The 15,195-nt window shown below is 26.5% G+C and overlaps 1 protein-coding gene across 2 annotated transcripts; it reads left to right on the top strand.

Annotated features, from left to right (window-relative positions):
- The first annotated feature begins 4,653 nt into the window (after window positions 1-4,653).
- Window positions 4,654-7,816, top strand: LOC112696329 (uncharacterized). Of its 2 annotated transcripts, XM_025749053.3 has the most exons (8): window positions 4,655-4,938; window positions 5,089-5,181; window positions 5,763-5,841; window positions 5,945-6,023; window positions 6,678-6,717; window positions 6,820-6,954; window positions 7,205-7,342; window positions 7,415-7,816. In XM_025749053.3, exons 1-8 carry the CDS (start codon window positions 4,742-4,744, stop codon window positions 7,692-7,694), a joined length of 1,041 nt encoding a protein of 346 aa, XP_025604838.1. In that variant the 5' UTR covers window positions 4,655-4,741; the 3' UTR covers window positions 7,695-7,816. The 2 variants fall into 2 exon arrangements, with proteins under 2 accessions (XP_025604837.1, XP_025604838.1); XM_025749052.3 differs by having other exon boundaries at window positions 4,654-4,938; window positions 7,205-7,816.
- The last annotated feature ends 7,379 nt before the right edge of the window (window positions 7,817-15,195 follow it).

Here is a 15,195-nt window from a genome sequence, read left to right as displayed (position 1 = left end):
GAAAACATGGTTAATGGATGGTTAGATGTTGTATTATGATTACATGGATTGTTTAAGTTAGGTGGGAAAGTTTCAGTTAATTAAGGATTCAGATTTTAGTCCACTTGGCCAAATACAATCCTACCTTGACCCTAACCCCATTACAACCCTTAAAAGACCTCTTGATATGTGCATTTATGCATTAAATTTTTGTTGATTGGTAGAAGAAAAACAAGCCTTAGAAAGCAAGGTTAGTAGAGAATTGAGAGAATCGAACCTTAAACACTTGAGTGATTAGAGTGTATACACTACCAGTGAGGGTTCGATGCTCAATCCCTTGTTCCCGGCTTTCATGAGCTATTTTCTCCTTGCAAGTCTATTTGTACTTCATTTTTATGATTTGAATTAGTAAAATCCAGTTCATATATGTTCTTAAAAGAATTGTTTACTTTTAACCAAGTAGGTAGAAGCATGTTGCATTTAGATGCATTCATAGGTTGCATCTCATACATTCTATCATTCCTCTTCATCTTTATAGCTTCTCTTGAGCTTAGCATGAGGACATGCTAATGTTTAAGTGTGGGGAGGTTGATAAACCACTATTTTATGGTTTATCTTGTGCTCAATTGAGTGGTTTTTATCAACTCTTTACCCACTTATTCATACTATTTGCATGGTTTTACATTTGCCTTCCTAATTATGTGCTTTGATTGAAAACATGCTTCTTTGGCCTTAAGTTCCCTATGTTTAATCCTCTCTTATTACCATTAGATGCCTTGATATGTGTGTTAAGTGATTTCAGATATTATAGGGCAGGAATGGCTTGGAGGATGGAAAGGAAGCATGCAAAAGTGGAAGGAATACAATAAGTTGGAGAAATTGCTAAGCTGTCTAGCCTGACCTCTTCGTACTCAAACGGCTATAACTTTAGCTATAGAGGTCCAAACGACACGATTCCAGTTGCGTTGGAAAGCTAACGTCTGGGGCTTCGATTTGATATATAATTTGTCATAGTTGCCCCGACGCCAGGCGACGCGAACGCGTGAGTCACGCGGACACGTGACCTGGCAGGAACGCAACCCGCGCGGCCGCGTCACTTTTCCGCGATCTGTACGGACCAGAAAGTGCTGGAAGTGACTTCTGGGCTGTTTCTGACCCAGTTTTCGACCCAGAGAACACAGATTAGAGGCTATAAAGTGGGCGAATGCATCCATTCATAATTATGCTCTCATAATTCACTTTTCATATTTTTAGATGTAGTTTTTAGTGAGAGAGGTTCTCTCCTCTCTCTCTTAGGATTAGGATTTAGGACTTCTCTTAGTTTCAGGAGTGACTCTCAATCTCAGGTTCTTTATTTTTATTTATCCCAATTTAATTTATGAACTGTTCCATGTTACAGATTACTCTTTTAAATTAATGTTATTTGAGATATTTCAGTTTAATATTGCTTCCTTTTATTTATGTTATTGTTGTTCTCAATCTGAAGACATTTTTATTCCAATAGATACAATTTTCTTTCCTTTTGGCTTTGGTTAAATAATTGGTGACTCTAGAGTTATCAAACTCATTATTGATTGAAAATTGGATTTCTTCATTTAATTAATTCATATTCCAATAACTCTAGCCTTTCCCAAGGAAAGACTAGGACTTGAGGATTCATATTAATTCATCCACTTAACTTACCTTCATAGTTAGAGGTTAACAAAGTGGGAGAAGAATCCAATTCTCTTCATAATTGATAAGGATAACTAGGATAAGACTGAAGAATCCAATTCTCTTCATAATTGATAAGGATAACTAGGATAAGACTTCCAGTTCCCATACCTTGCCAATAGTTTATTTTATAGTTATTTATTTATTTTTCTTATTATTTTTTGTGCAACATACTGCCCCCTTACTTCCAAAACCCCAATTTACAAACTCATAACCAATAATAAGAACATACTTTCCTGCAATTCCTTAAGAAGACGACCCGAGGTTTAAATACTCGGTTAACAATTTTTAAAGGGGTTTGTTACTTGTGACAACCAAAACGTTTGCACGAAGAGATTTCTGTTAGTTTAGAAGTTGTATCTACAACGCGAATATTTTTAATAATTCTTTACTAGCAAAAATCCTAACGTCATCTTGACACCAAAATTATGAAGATTTTCCACTTGGACTTTATCAGTGACAGTGAGACAACGATTGGCCGGAACCAGATGCGCAAATTGTGGTGGCGTCAGATCGTGGTTGTGAGATTCCACAAAACATGATACCTTCCATCTACTGCAGCCGTAGTCAAGCTTTACCCTAAGCCGAGCTGGACACTTGGTGCGCGTTAGTGACCTTGCCTCCCTTGATCTATCATCCATATCAAGATACCTCATATTCCTCCAGCCCTCTTTGTTGCAAACAAGTTGCCTGCTAATGATTCTACCTTGATTATCCCTAACTACGTCGTCCTTCCTCATTACAAATCCATGCCAACAAGAATAAGCATTATAAAATTTGCAAGCTTCATCCTCTGTCCTAAACTCCAGGTTCCAAATATCCTTCACCATTAAATCCGCTATTCTTTTTACACCACAAACTTCTTTACTCTTGCTAGTAGAATCCAGCGAATCCACATCGTCCTCTTCTGCATTCAGTTGATAATCAAAATCATCACCCAAATCATTATCAGAATCATTTTTCACATCATCCTCGTTTCTTGACATAATTTTACCCCTGCCAAAATCCAGGTTAGTGAACCAAAATGTGAATAAACAGAATCAATGACAGTAACTGCATAAAGCTAACTTAAACTCCTTAAAAAAACTACAGTCACCGGAACCAAGGCTCTTAACCTAAGCCAACTGTTTAAGAGTCCAGTATAACGTTTTAATTTCAATGCCCCAAACCTAGCCACAACATACAACTGGCAAATGTGAATTAAAATCCTAATTCCAGAACCTAAACCCAACACCATAAACAGAGTAATGTTTAAAAGACAGATACTTCCATTAAAATTAAAATTAAACTAACCTCCATTATTAAAAAAAATTGAAACGGAGACCTTGATGACAACCAAAGCTTGAAATCCAATGAGTAAAGAACTGAACTTCTGGAGGGAGACAATCTTAATTAAGCATCCGCACGTGATTCGTAGCCGGCTGAGAAATGGGGATGGTAAACGCCTTCCACCTGCAACAGCTTGTTCGCGATCAGATGTAAACCTACTAGGTACACAAAATTCACAACATGCCAGCACACAGAGGTCATCCTTCGGCGTTACCTAAGTCGACGCCAGAGCCCAGCCGATGAAAACAAGTTCCAGTGATGGCTCCCGCAACCATAGATAACAGAATGAAGCTGTGGTTGAAGTGAAGAATAGAAAACGAAGAGGGTTGGGTCAGTGGTTGTGTGCCTAGGTCCTGGGGTTGAATAACGTGTTGGAGAGTATAGAACGAAGGCCAAAAAATGAGGGTTGGATGACTAATGGCTGTGTGTCTTCTTTTCTCAGAAATGCATGTTGAACTTGAGGAACAAAAGAAGGGTTTGAGGAACAAAAGAAGGATTTTTTGTGTTAAAAATTCAATTTAGAGTGTAGAAATTTTAATTGTAAATTTTTCCCAATACATTATACAGTATTAATATATAACAACTACTCATACATTACAATGTAGTATGTTCATGCTATACATTCATAATGAGCTTTGACTTTTACAGTACATCAATTAATGAACTTTTAAAAACTTTTTTTGATCAATGGTTGTGATACTAACACATAAACAAAGGTAACTTATCCACAAAATTAGCATAAATTTAAAAGAAATTACCTTATTATTATTAGTGAATTTGCCAACAACAACAACAGTAATATATATAATTACAATTAAAATGATGGTTATTACTTATTAAGGTCTTGCAGGAAAATTTTGTATATTATCGTGTAAAGAATACGGATATATATATATATTAGTTATATTAAAAAATTAAAAAATTGTATTTTTATTAATATGCATTAAAAAAATTGATAAATAAATCAAGTTCAATTAAATTAAATAATAAGATTTAGAATAATGATAATTATAACTGATTTTTATTATATTAAACTAATTTAATTGAATTTAGTTAATAAAAAAAATTTGGATGTATAATATTATTCAAAACTAATATTTTTCAATAATATTTTTTTATTTAAGAAAGAATAAAATGATAATTAAATTTTTTAAAATATTGACTTTAGACTAATTAGTCATTAAAAAAATATCAATTAAGTATTTAAAAATAGTAAATAATGAATATGTTTGTCTTTCTATTAATGAATAGTGCAAAATTAAAATAGAATTGTCTATGTATTTTATTATGGTACATATCTTATTACTGTAAAATATTTATTATTTTTTAAATTTTTATATATTTTTTATCAATTACTTTTTATTTATTATAAATCTTATCAAAACAGATAAAATTTCGTTCCAAAAATTATTATTTAAATTATTATTTTTCATAAATATATATTATTAGAGTAATTAACTGTATATATAAATATTACCATTAAATTTTAATTGATAAATTAATCAAAAAATATTATATATCTACTATTTACTATCTTAAAAAATTAAATTAATATCTCTTTGTAATAATTAATTAGTCCGAAATCAAAACGTTCATGGTTAAGCACCGCATTGTTACTTTACTCACTAAAAAAAATCACCTTGATAAGATTGAAAAAGTGTGGGCATTTAGAAATGTGCACGAAAAGCATAGCGTTGTGAATAGTAGTTTGGATTCTGTGATGGAGATTGGTGAAGTACTTGTTCGAGCTTCATCTTCATCCATTCCTCTGCATCACCGAAACCCAGTACCTTCCCATTTTCATGTTCATCTTCCCAAAGCTTCGTCTTTTCCTCTTTCCTCTGAGAACCGCATCTTCATTCTTGGCATAGGATTCGTGGCCCAGTCCCTTGCACTCAAACTCCAAAATCATGGATGGTTAGATTCTCTCTTTCTTATTATTGATAATTGATGTTTTCTCAGGGAAATTACAAGGATTAATTAGCTTAATTTTTATTATTACTATATAGTTAGTTAAGTTGTGGAACATATGTTATTGTTACTGTTATTTATTGGATTGGATTTTAGGGTTGTTTCTGGAACTTGCACAAGCCATGTGAAGAAGAAGAAGCTTGAGGGTATGGGGTTTCAAGTTTGCCTTTTTGATGCAAACTATCCTCAGTGAGTCAATGAATATAGTTTAAGTTTACTATATGGAATTTTTTTTAGGGTGAAGTATACTTTTGTCATGGAGTTTTCCAAAAGTTTCAAAAGCACCTCTAATGTTTATATTTATTCAATTTTATTCTTAATGTTTGAAATAAGTTTCAATTATGCTAATTGTTAGCTGCCAAAAGATTATCTAGGGTAGAATTGAAACTTGAAAGTGTCACGGGTATGTTTAAAACTTTTCAAAGGTTTTCAGAACAGAAAACATATTTTATCCCTTTTCTATGCAAACTATTCAGAATTTCAGGTTGAGGATCATGAATTATGATAAATCTTGTTTGTTTTTTTAGTTTTCTAATTTCATTTTTTCCCCATAGTTATAGCAACACTTTAGTACTTATATAATCATGCTACTTAAAGAAATGGAAATGTATTCTTAAAGATGTGTTCAAGGTTTTAAATCTTTGAAATTTTGGTTTTTCCTTCTTCTATTCTGCTTTGTGGTTTTACATTATCTATTTTGTTTTTATAGTTTCTAATTTCATTTTTCCTAGTTATAGAGTATAGACTTTAAACATATATTTGTTCTGCAGACCGAGTATGCGAAGTCTGCTGAAAGATTGCACTCACCTTCTTGTTTCTATTCCTCCTGTTGCGGGCATTGGCGACCCAGTATGATTTTGCTTTATTGATTATTATATCGTCGTGAGTCAATGGATTTTGTATTCTGAGGTAATCTCTTTCAGAACCTACATTACGTTTTATTTATTTGTAGATGCTTCAGCATGAAGAACTTCTAAGAAGCTCGTTAGTCGATGGGAATCTTCAATGGCTCTGTTACTTGTCTTCAACTAGTAAGTCTTCATTGAACTTAGTAACTAGTTTGATGTTGTTGTTCCTTCATGTTCATGAATAAGAGAATTGCAAGTTGTGCTTTTTCAAAAATAAAATCACTCGTGGGCGAGAGTCGCATTATCTGGTACATAAATCTTTGCACAAAACATAAATCACAAGACATCTTTGTTGTTCTGATTGAAAATTTGAAATTCTTATGAAGAAATCATACTCTCAATGGGCATTATAAGTTACATGTTTTAAACCAGAAAAAAAGAATGCATAGAATATGCATTTTATGGTAAGCTGATAAGGAGAAACATATTATATCTTTCACATTCTTGCTTTAAGTTGATCTTGCAAAAATGTTGTGTAATGTTTAACTAAAAACATATATGAGTTATGATAGGACATTTTGGTGTCACTTGATCCATGTATAGTTATTCTTTTCTAGTTTGACTATTTTCCATGAATACCAAGGATCTTGCATAAACATAAAAGAAACTAATTTGATTTAACAATATTGAGTTGTCATTTTAGTTGTCTGCTTATGCTTCTGACTTTCTAGAACCAGGTTTTCTGGCGGCAAGTAATGTGCTACTGCTGCTTAGAGATGAAGTTTTCTAACGCTTTCGAATCCAAATATAATCTCAGAGATGCTTCCTGTCTAGCAGGCGTCTACGGAGACTGTGGCGGTGAACTAGTGGATGAGGAGTGAGTGTAACTAAACAAATCACCTTTTTTTTTCAGTTTTTCCTTCAAAATTTGTTAGACTATTCTCTTAGTTGGTTGAGTTTGTGCATCGCGTTTCGACAGTTACCCAACAAACCCGAAAAGTGAGTCGGCTAAATTAAGGTTAGCTTCTGAAGAAGGTTGGTCGAATTTGGCTCACCATCTTGGGTTTTCACCGCAAGTATTCCGCCTTGGAGGTATCTATGGCCCTGGTAGAAGGTAATTCCTGTTTTACTGTAATTCATTTTATCTTTCAAGTAAGGTTTCTCTTATGCGTTTCTTTGCGGTTTATGTGCGAATAAAAAATTTGAGGAACTGCATCACTGTCTGCCTTGACAATTAAGTAAACTCACCAATATAGAGAAGAGATCTTATCGGCAATTTAAATTATAAATTTCGGATTATGTTTTTATGGCAGTTAGCGCATTCTGTTACTTTCCATTTACTACTTCATATTCTTTTGTTTTAGTGCGATCAATACAATACTCAAGCAGGAGCCTTTGTCGGAAGGGCAGAAGATGAGAAAATACCGAAAATATACGTCGAGAGTTCACGTTGATGATATTTGTCAGGCGCTTATGTCTGCTATTTACACAACTCCCCCAAGGTTAGTCTTGAGTGTAATCAACTTTCTAAACTATGCAAAATTTTGCAAGATTCTATGGCATTTCACTTGCAGGGAAGTTTACAACATCGTTGACGATGATCCTGCTCCAAGAGAAGAAGTATTTGAATATGCAAGAAAATTGGTGTTGAAAAAGTGGCCAGGCTTGAACTTAGAACATCTAGAGCTGGAAGAAAGCTCGGGTGCGAAAATGAGAAATCAAAGGGGCGAGAAGCGCGTGTCGAATACTCGAATGAAGAAGGAACTTGGAGTGCAGCTACTTTACCCTGATTACAAATCAGGATTGCAGAGCATAATTGACCAGATAGAGAACCCTTTTTTCCAATGTAGTTGATCATTGATCATACTTATAATTTGAGTTAAATTCTCTGCAAACACTATTGTAATTCCTTAAAGTGTTGAAGTTGAGACATGAAAATTTGGATAGTGAATTACCGATTTTTATCTTGCCAAAAACAGCTGCAACTAATGTAGTAGTTTTTTCTTTTTCAGTTTATTTACAGAAATCATAGGTGGTTAAAAATTTTGAAGTCTTCCAATCATAGTTTTCTAACATATTTGTGAGATTATCATTTTTTATGCAATTATCAAAACAACTACACGTGTGTTTTGAGTTCATATATTATTGGATACAGTTAGATATGTTTCTTTTTTCAAAATAAATAAAATTTTAACTATTGGTTAGAATTTTTCATTAAAATGATTTGTTATTGCCCTTTTTGTATCTGACTGTTTGGTCATAATTATAGGATTAATATTCATATAGTCAATATCGGTTACAAATTCAAAATCAATTCAAAAATAAATAAATAGGACTTGTTCACAATAATAAATAAATATATTGTGATGTAATTTCACCTTTGTTAGCATATTTTTCCTCCCTCTCTCCCTAAATTCTTCCTTTTAATGTGTCTGTATTTCTCCTACAAAGGTCTTTTGATACAAGAGTGAGTGTATTTTTTTTTGTTGCAGTGTGAAGCAAAGAATTCTTCTAAAGTTAATAGTTGGTAAGTTTTTCTTTTAATTACAATTTTCTTAATTTTATTCCTTAGTGATATCTCTCTATATAGGGTTTTGCTGCTTCTTATTTGTTTATCTTCATTGGCAAATATCTAAATATTTTCCAGTTTTTTTTATCGATTTTATTTTATTAACGTTGTTCATGTTTTGTTTTCTATTGATTTCAATTTTTTATCTTGGAAAGATGAAATATTTTAATAATAGGTAATTTAATCGATGTTTGATTTTCGTATTTATTTGGTTTGATTGCATAGAGAAATAAATCTACTTAATATACTAAAATTTGATTTTTCCTCGACTAATGAAAGTGAGGTGTCAATTTCTCATGAACCCATTTTTCCTCCAAAATGAATGCATTTAATAAATCATGCATAATTATATTAATTTAGAAAAATATCTTTATTATAATTATATAAAATCAATATTTAATACATTATTAAACTATTTATCAATTATCAATCGAAAATATTTTTATTTATTTTAATGAATAATGCATAATTATACTAATTTAGGAAAATATTTTTATTATAATTATATAAAATCAATATTTAATGTATTATTAAACTAATTATCAATTAAAAATATTTTTAATTATTTTAATTATATTGATATTATTCTAATTCTTATTCATTATCTAACGATTTTATTAGTGGCTAGTTGTTACCTTAATGGTAATGCATTTATATTGATAATAATAATTTTATTAGAATAAATATCAAATTCTATTCCTAATATAAAAGTACAAAATTTTATTCCTTCCATTTTTATTTTACCATTATAAAAGACCATGTATGCTAGAGGAAAATATCATTTGTTTACCAATTATTCTTTCATTGGATAGCTTTTACAACAATTATTTTTCTTCCTATAATGAGACGTCGTTGCAAGAAGGCAAGTATCGTGGACACAAACTACCACACTCTCCAACTCCGGTGCTCATCATTCGGAGCTATATATGATATGTTATCCATGAAGCATTTATAGACTATGGTATTATCATGTATGCATAAATAAAAAAAGTTTCGTATTTAAATTTAAGTCATTTACCTATTTGTGTGGTATATTGTATTGTGAAATTATTTTTAATTTGTGTTATGTAATGATATTATGGTCTAATTAAAGCTTTTACTTTAGAACTGTATTATAATTTTAACTCATCATTTTTTCTTAAATATCAAGTTGATGTATTTTCATTTATTATTATTATTGAAACGGATGTGATATAAAATTAAAAAAAATCACACACTCAATTTATTTTATTGTATTCTTCTATCTCTTTTATTTCTTTTTATTTTCTTCTTATTCATTTTATTTTCTTTTTAAATGTTATATAATTTATTATAATTTATACCAATTAATTAATTATAATTCATTATATTAGTTAGTTTAATTTATTAATTTATAAAATTTTTATTAGTTATTTGTTCATATAATTATTGTATTGATTATTTAAATTAGTTAGACTATTTTCATTATTAATATTTATAAATATGCTATTATTTATATAATTAGTTGAATCATCTTATTTGTTTAAATTTAATTCTATTGAATTAATTATTAAAGGTGTCATCGTTATTTCTATTTTTAAAGAATTTTTTAAATATTATTTAACAAATCTAATAACATAATAACAATTAAAAAAGACAGAACACAAAATTTTTTAATGTGAAAATAGGGCAGAAAGAATAAATTTATTTAATAACTTTTTCAAGATATATATGTTTTTTATAGATAATTATTGTTAGGCATAAAAAATTATTAAATTCTAACAATAATTATTAAGGATAAATGATTATTATAATTAAAAATAATGTTAATTTAAATGATATACAAATAAACCATACCAAACATAACAATACTTTTAAAAGAATATAGTTTATGATATTTAATTTTTTACTATTTATTAAAAAAAGCATAATTACTTAACAATATTTATTTTTTAAATTCACTATGTATGCAATTTTTTTTTACAAAATTTTACTCACGATGGTAATTCTTCTAATGGTGTAAATGCGAATAATTATATTTTTATTTTTTGATATAATTGATGTATTATTAATAATGAATGGTAATCAACTCCTCATATTTTTAATCAAAGAATTTTGACAATAGTTTCTATTTATAGATATTAATGGATGACTGTTTCTTTAAAAATAAAATGCATTATGATTTTATGTTATTTCATAATTAACAATAATACTTGATTATTTCTTTAAAAATAAATTGCATTATGATTTTAGGTTATTTCACAATAATAATTAATGTTCATGATATTGAATTACTTTGAATTTTTTTATTTTCTATTGTTAGTAGTTAATTCCAAATTAAAAAGATTATGTTAAATTGTTGAATAGCCAAGTATAACCAGAGTTAATGTAGTTTATTTGTTTATTAATATAATTGATTGAAAGCATAAATGATAAATAAGACAAGCAAATAATTAAAAAAATAGAATGTTAGTAATTACTTAAAATGGATAACAAAATAAGTTATAGGGTATTACATTATTTAAATTATTAATAACTAAAAGAATAAAGGATGGTAATTATTTTTAAAATAGACATTAAATTTAATTTTATGGTACTAATTTATTTGAGTTGTTAATAAAATTTTATAATTTTCAGATTTATATCTACTCAATTTATGTATTTTATTTTATTCTACTTTAACAAAAAATTGAGACGTGCATTTTTAATTATTTATTTAGATAGTATAGCGAAATGAGTTATATCAATTATAGTTAATTATCGATAATTGATATCAATTAATTGATTGTATTAATTTATAAGATGAATAACGTATAATAAATGTTGTGAAAATAATTATAATAAATTAATAATTAATAAATAAAAAATTAAAAGGGACTTTTTTATTGTTTTTTAATGGCTATACATTTTTATAATTTCACTTTTCCTTTATCTCTTTCTTTCACATTTATTTTTTTAATTTATTAAACTAAATTAATTATACTAATTATTTGTATCAACTAATTAAGTATTTTTTAATGGGTTATTATAACTGTGCCTTTAGACCATAGGTTAAAAATATTATAAAAAATATTTTATAAAAGTTGTTAAAAAATAAATATTTTTAAAATGTGTCCTTAAAACACAAATTAACTAAATTATTTTTCAATTTAATGTGTTTGATTCATTCGATTGTATTAATTATAACTAATCAATTATGTAATTTGATTTGATTAAGATAAATATTTCATCATTTAATATTTTATTTGATTAATTAAATTACATTAATCATAACTTCAAATATGTAATTTAATTAGGATAAATATCAAATTATTTTAAATTTTGTTTGATTCATTAAACCAAATTAATTATAACTAATTTATTATTTAATTTGATCGAGATAAATATTAAATTATTTAATAAATAATATAGAAACAATGAAATAAATGAACTCAATTAATTTAATTTATTATCTTATTATTTTATATATCCTTTTTTTTCTCTCTATTTTGTACTTCAGGTAAAGTATTTGTAATTTTTTATTTTTGTTCTTTCATCTTAATTTTGCTAATATTTTTCTATGATTTTGTTTTATATTAATTCTTTATTTATTTATTTTGATTAATAAATCTTAAGGATATTATTATTTTATTTAAAGATAATTTAAATTTTTTATAATATTTTTATAAAATTTGATTAATAGGTTCTTTTTTAAAATATTGTTTTTGAATTTTTTAATAAGATCGTATTTTAATTTTTCTCTTTCATCCTTTGTATTAATTAATTATATTAATCTTCTATTGTAATACATTTTTTATCTACTCCTCTCATTATCTTTTCTATCTTCTTTTACTTTTTTTTTATTGTTCTTTTTACTTTATTTTTAATTGTTTATTTTACTTTTACTTCTCATATATAGATTTATTATAATTCATCAAGATTCTTTTTGAATTTAAGTGATTTTTAGGTTATATTTTACCATTGATGCTTTTATTTTGTTTAGTATATTTTTTTAGTCTGTGTTTAATATAATAATATGTAAATATCTATTCTATTATATAAAAATTAAATTTTTGCATTTAATGATGATAAAATTATTATGGCATATTTCTGATGGTGTTTTTTATTTATTTCTTTTAATTTATTAAATTCAATTTATTATAATAAATTAATTATATCAACTAATTAATTTAGTTAATTATTTAAATATCATACAATTTATTATAATTTCTATCAATCAATTAATTGTAATTCAAATTGAATGATTATTTTATTAAGAAATTATTATTTCTTAATCTATTTATGGACAATACATATATTAATTATAATCGCAAATTAAGGGCTTGTTTGGGTGAGCTTTTAAGAAAAGATCTTTTTTCGAGTTCTCTTTTTTTAAAAGATCTTATAGAGAAGTAAAAGTAATTTTATGTTTGGATATCTCATCTAAAAAGGTCTTTTTATCTATCAATTATGTGTGGGTATAACAATATAAAAGTACTTTTTTGTTTATTTATTACATAAAAACATCTTTTTTTAAGGAAAAAAGATCTTTTAAAAAAAGATGTAAATTATAGCTTCTCAAAAAAGATCTTTTTTATTTTACTAGTGCTTTTATTTTTACTACTAGAAATTTGCCAAACACGTTAAAAAATAAAAAAATCTTTTTTTTAACAAAATAATGGGCTTGTTTGGGTAAGCTTTTAAAAAAAGATATTTTTTCGAGTTATCTTTTTTTAAAAGATCTTATAAAGAAGTAAAAGTAATTTTATGTTTGGATATCTCATGTAAAAAGGTCTTTTTATCTATCAATTATGTTTGGGTATAACAATATAAAAGTATTTTTTTGTTTATTTATTACATAAAAAACATCTTTTTTTTAAGAAAAAAAGATCTTTTAAAAAAAGATGTAAATGACAGCTTCTTAAATTTTTGCATTTAATGATGATAAAATTATTATGGCATATTTCTGATGGTGTTTTTTATTTATTTCTTTTAATTTATTAAATTCAATTTATTATAATAAATTAATTATATCAACTAATTAATTTAGTTAATTATTTAAATATCATACAATTTATTATAATTTCTATCAATCAATTAATTGTAATTCAAATTGAATGATTATTTTATTAAGAAATTATTATTTCTTAATCTATTTATGGACAATACATATATTAATTATAATCGCAAATTAAGGGCTTGTTTGGGTGAGCTTTTAAGAAAAGATCTTTTTTCGAGTTCTCTTTTTTTAAAAGATCTTATAGAGAAGTAAAAGTAATTTTATGTTTGGATATCTCATCTAAAAAGGTCTTTTTATCTATCAATTATGTGTGGGTATAACAATATAAAAGTACTTTTTTGTTTATTTATTACATAAAAACATCTTTTTTTAAGGAAAAAAGATCTTTTAAAAAAAGATGTAAATTATAGCTTCTCAAAAAAGATCTTTTTTATTTTACTAGTGCTTTTATTTTTACTACTAGAAATTTGCCAAACACGTTAAAAAATAAAAAAATCTTTTTTTTAACAAAATAATGGGCTTGTTTGGGTAAGCTTTTAAAAAAAGATATTTTTTCGAGTTATCTTTTTTTAAAAGATCTTATAAAGAAGTAAAAGTAATTTTATGTTTGGATATCTCATGTAAAAAGGTCTTTTTATCTATCAATTATGTTTGGGTATAACAATATAAAAGTATTTTTTTGTTTATTTATTACATAAAAAACATCTTTTTTTTAAGAAAAAAAGATCTTTTAAAAAAAGATGTAAATGACAGCTTCTCAAAAAAGATCTTATTTTGATTTTACTAGTGCTTTTACTTTTATTACTGAAAATTTGCCAAACATGTTAAAAAATAAAAAAGATCTTTTTTTAACAAAATAATGGCGCCCAAACATGCACAATGGCGCCCAAACATGCACTAAGCTATTCTACATTAAATGACTTATATAATGGTCATCTCATTTATTATCATAAATGCTGAATTAAATAAGTCATTATTACTTTTAATTTAGAATTAAATAAGAATAAAACCAGAAATACTATTTTATTTGGCCTTTCGGATTTAATGGGTGTCACACTCAAATATAAATAGTGACTTTCAAATTTTGGTCTCCAACATATCAAAGCCACCTCCATAACTCTTTTTCCATGAAAGAAATTGCGATTCAACTCTGTCAGGGATAAAGAAGGTTTTCAAAGAACAAGAGAATGGTCTGAATTTACACGAATTCTAAATGTTCAAACTTACGATGTTGTTTCAGTTGGTTGTCGTTACGAGAATAACTCTAATTTATACGTGTCTAAGGACTAGAATAGATTAAATATTATTTAAATAATTTATTTCTAATATTGGTATTTGATTAAATTAGTTTTAGAGAAATTTAAATTGTTAACTCAATTTATATATTACGACAATTTTTTTAATATATTATTTTTACAATTTTTAATATAAAATTTCTTTTTTTTTCTGAGTTTTAAGTTTATTTTCTTTCTCACTTTTTTTATTTTATATTTTAGATTAGTAATATCATTATTAAGAAAAATATATTTAAAAAAATATTAAAATATCACTATTTAAAAAAAAGAAAAGATACGTGAAAAAAAGAAAAATAAAAAATTAAAACATCACTGTTAGAAAAAAATTGTTAATATACGTATGAATAGGGCTGGAATTGAAGAATATATATGAATATAAAAAATAAAAAATTATTGCACGATCATAGAATAAAAAATAATTATATATATAAAACGAAATAATTATAACAAAAAAAATAATTAATATATGTGATTTAAATATTTTTAATAACTGGTAATATAGAGTTTAACAAAATATAATTCATATATTTTTTT

The sequence above is a fragment of the Arachis hypogaea genome, chromosome 6, assembly GCF_003086295.3.
Source record: "Arachis hypogaea cultivar Tifrunner chromosome 6, arahy.Tifrunner.gnm2.J5K5, whole genome shotgun sequence".
Classification (NCBI taxonomy): Eukaryota; Viridiplantae; Streptophyta; class Magnoliopsida; order Fabales; family Fabaceae; genus Arachis; species Arachis hypogaea.
Note: the sequence above shows the minus strand (reverse complement) of the source record. Positions and strands in the feature narration are given on the sequence as shown.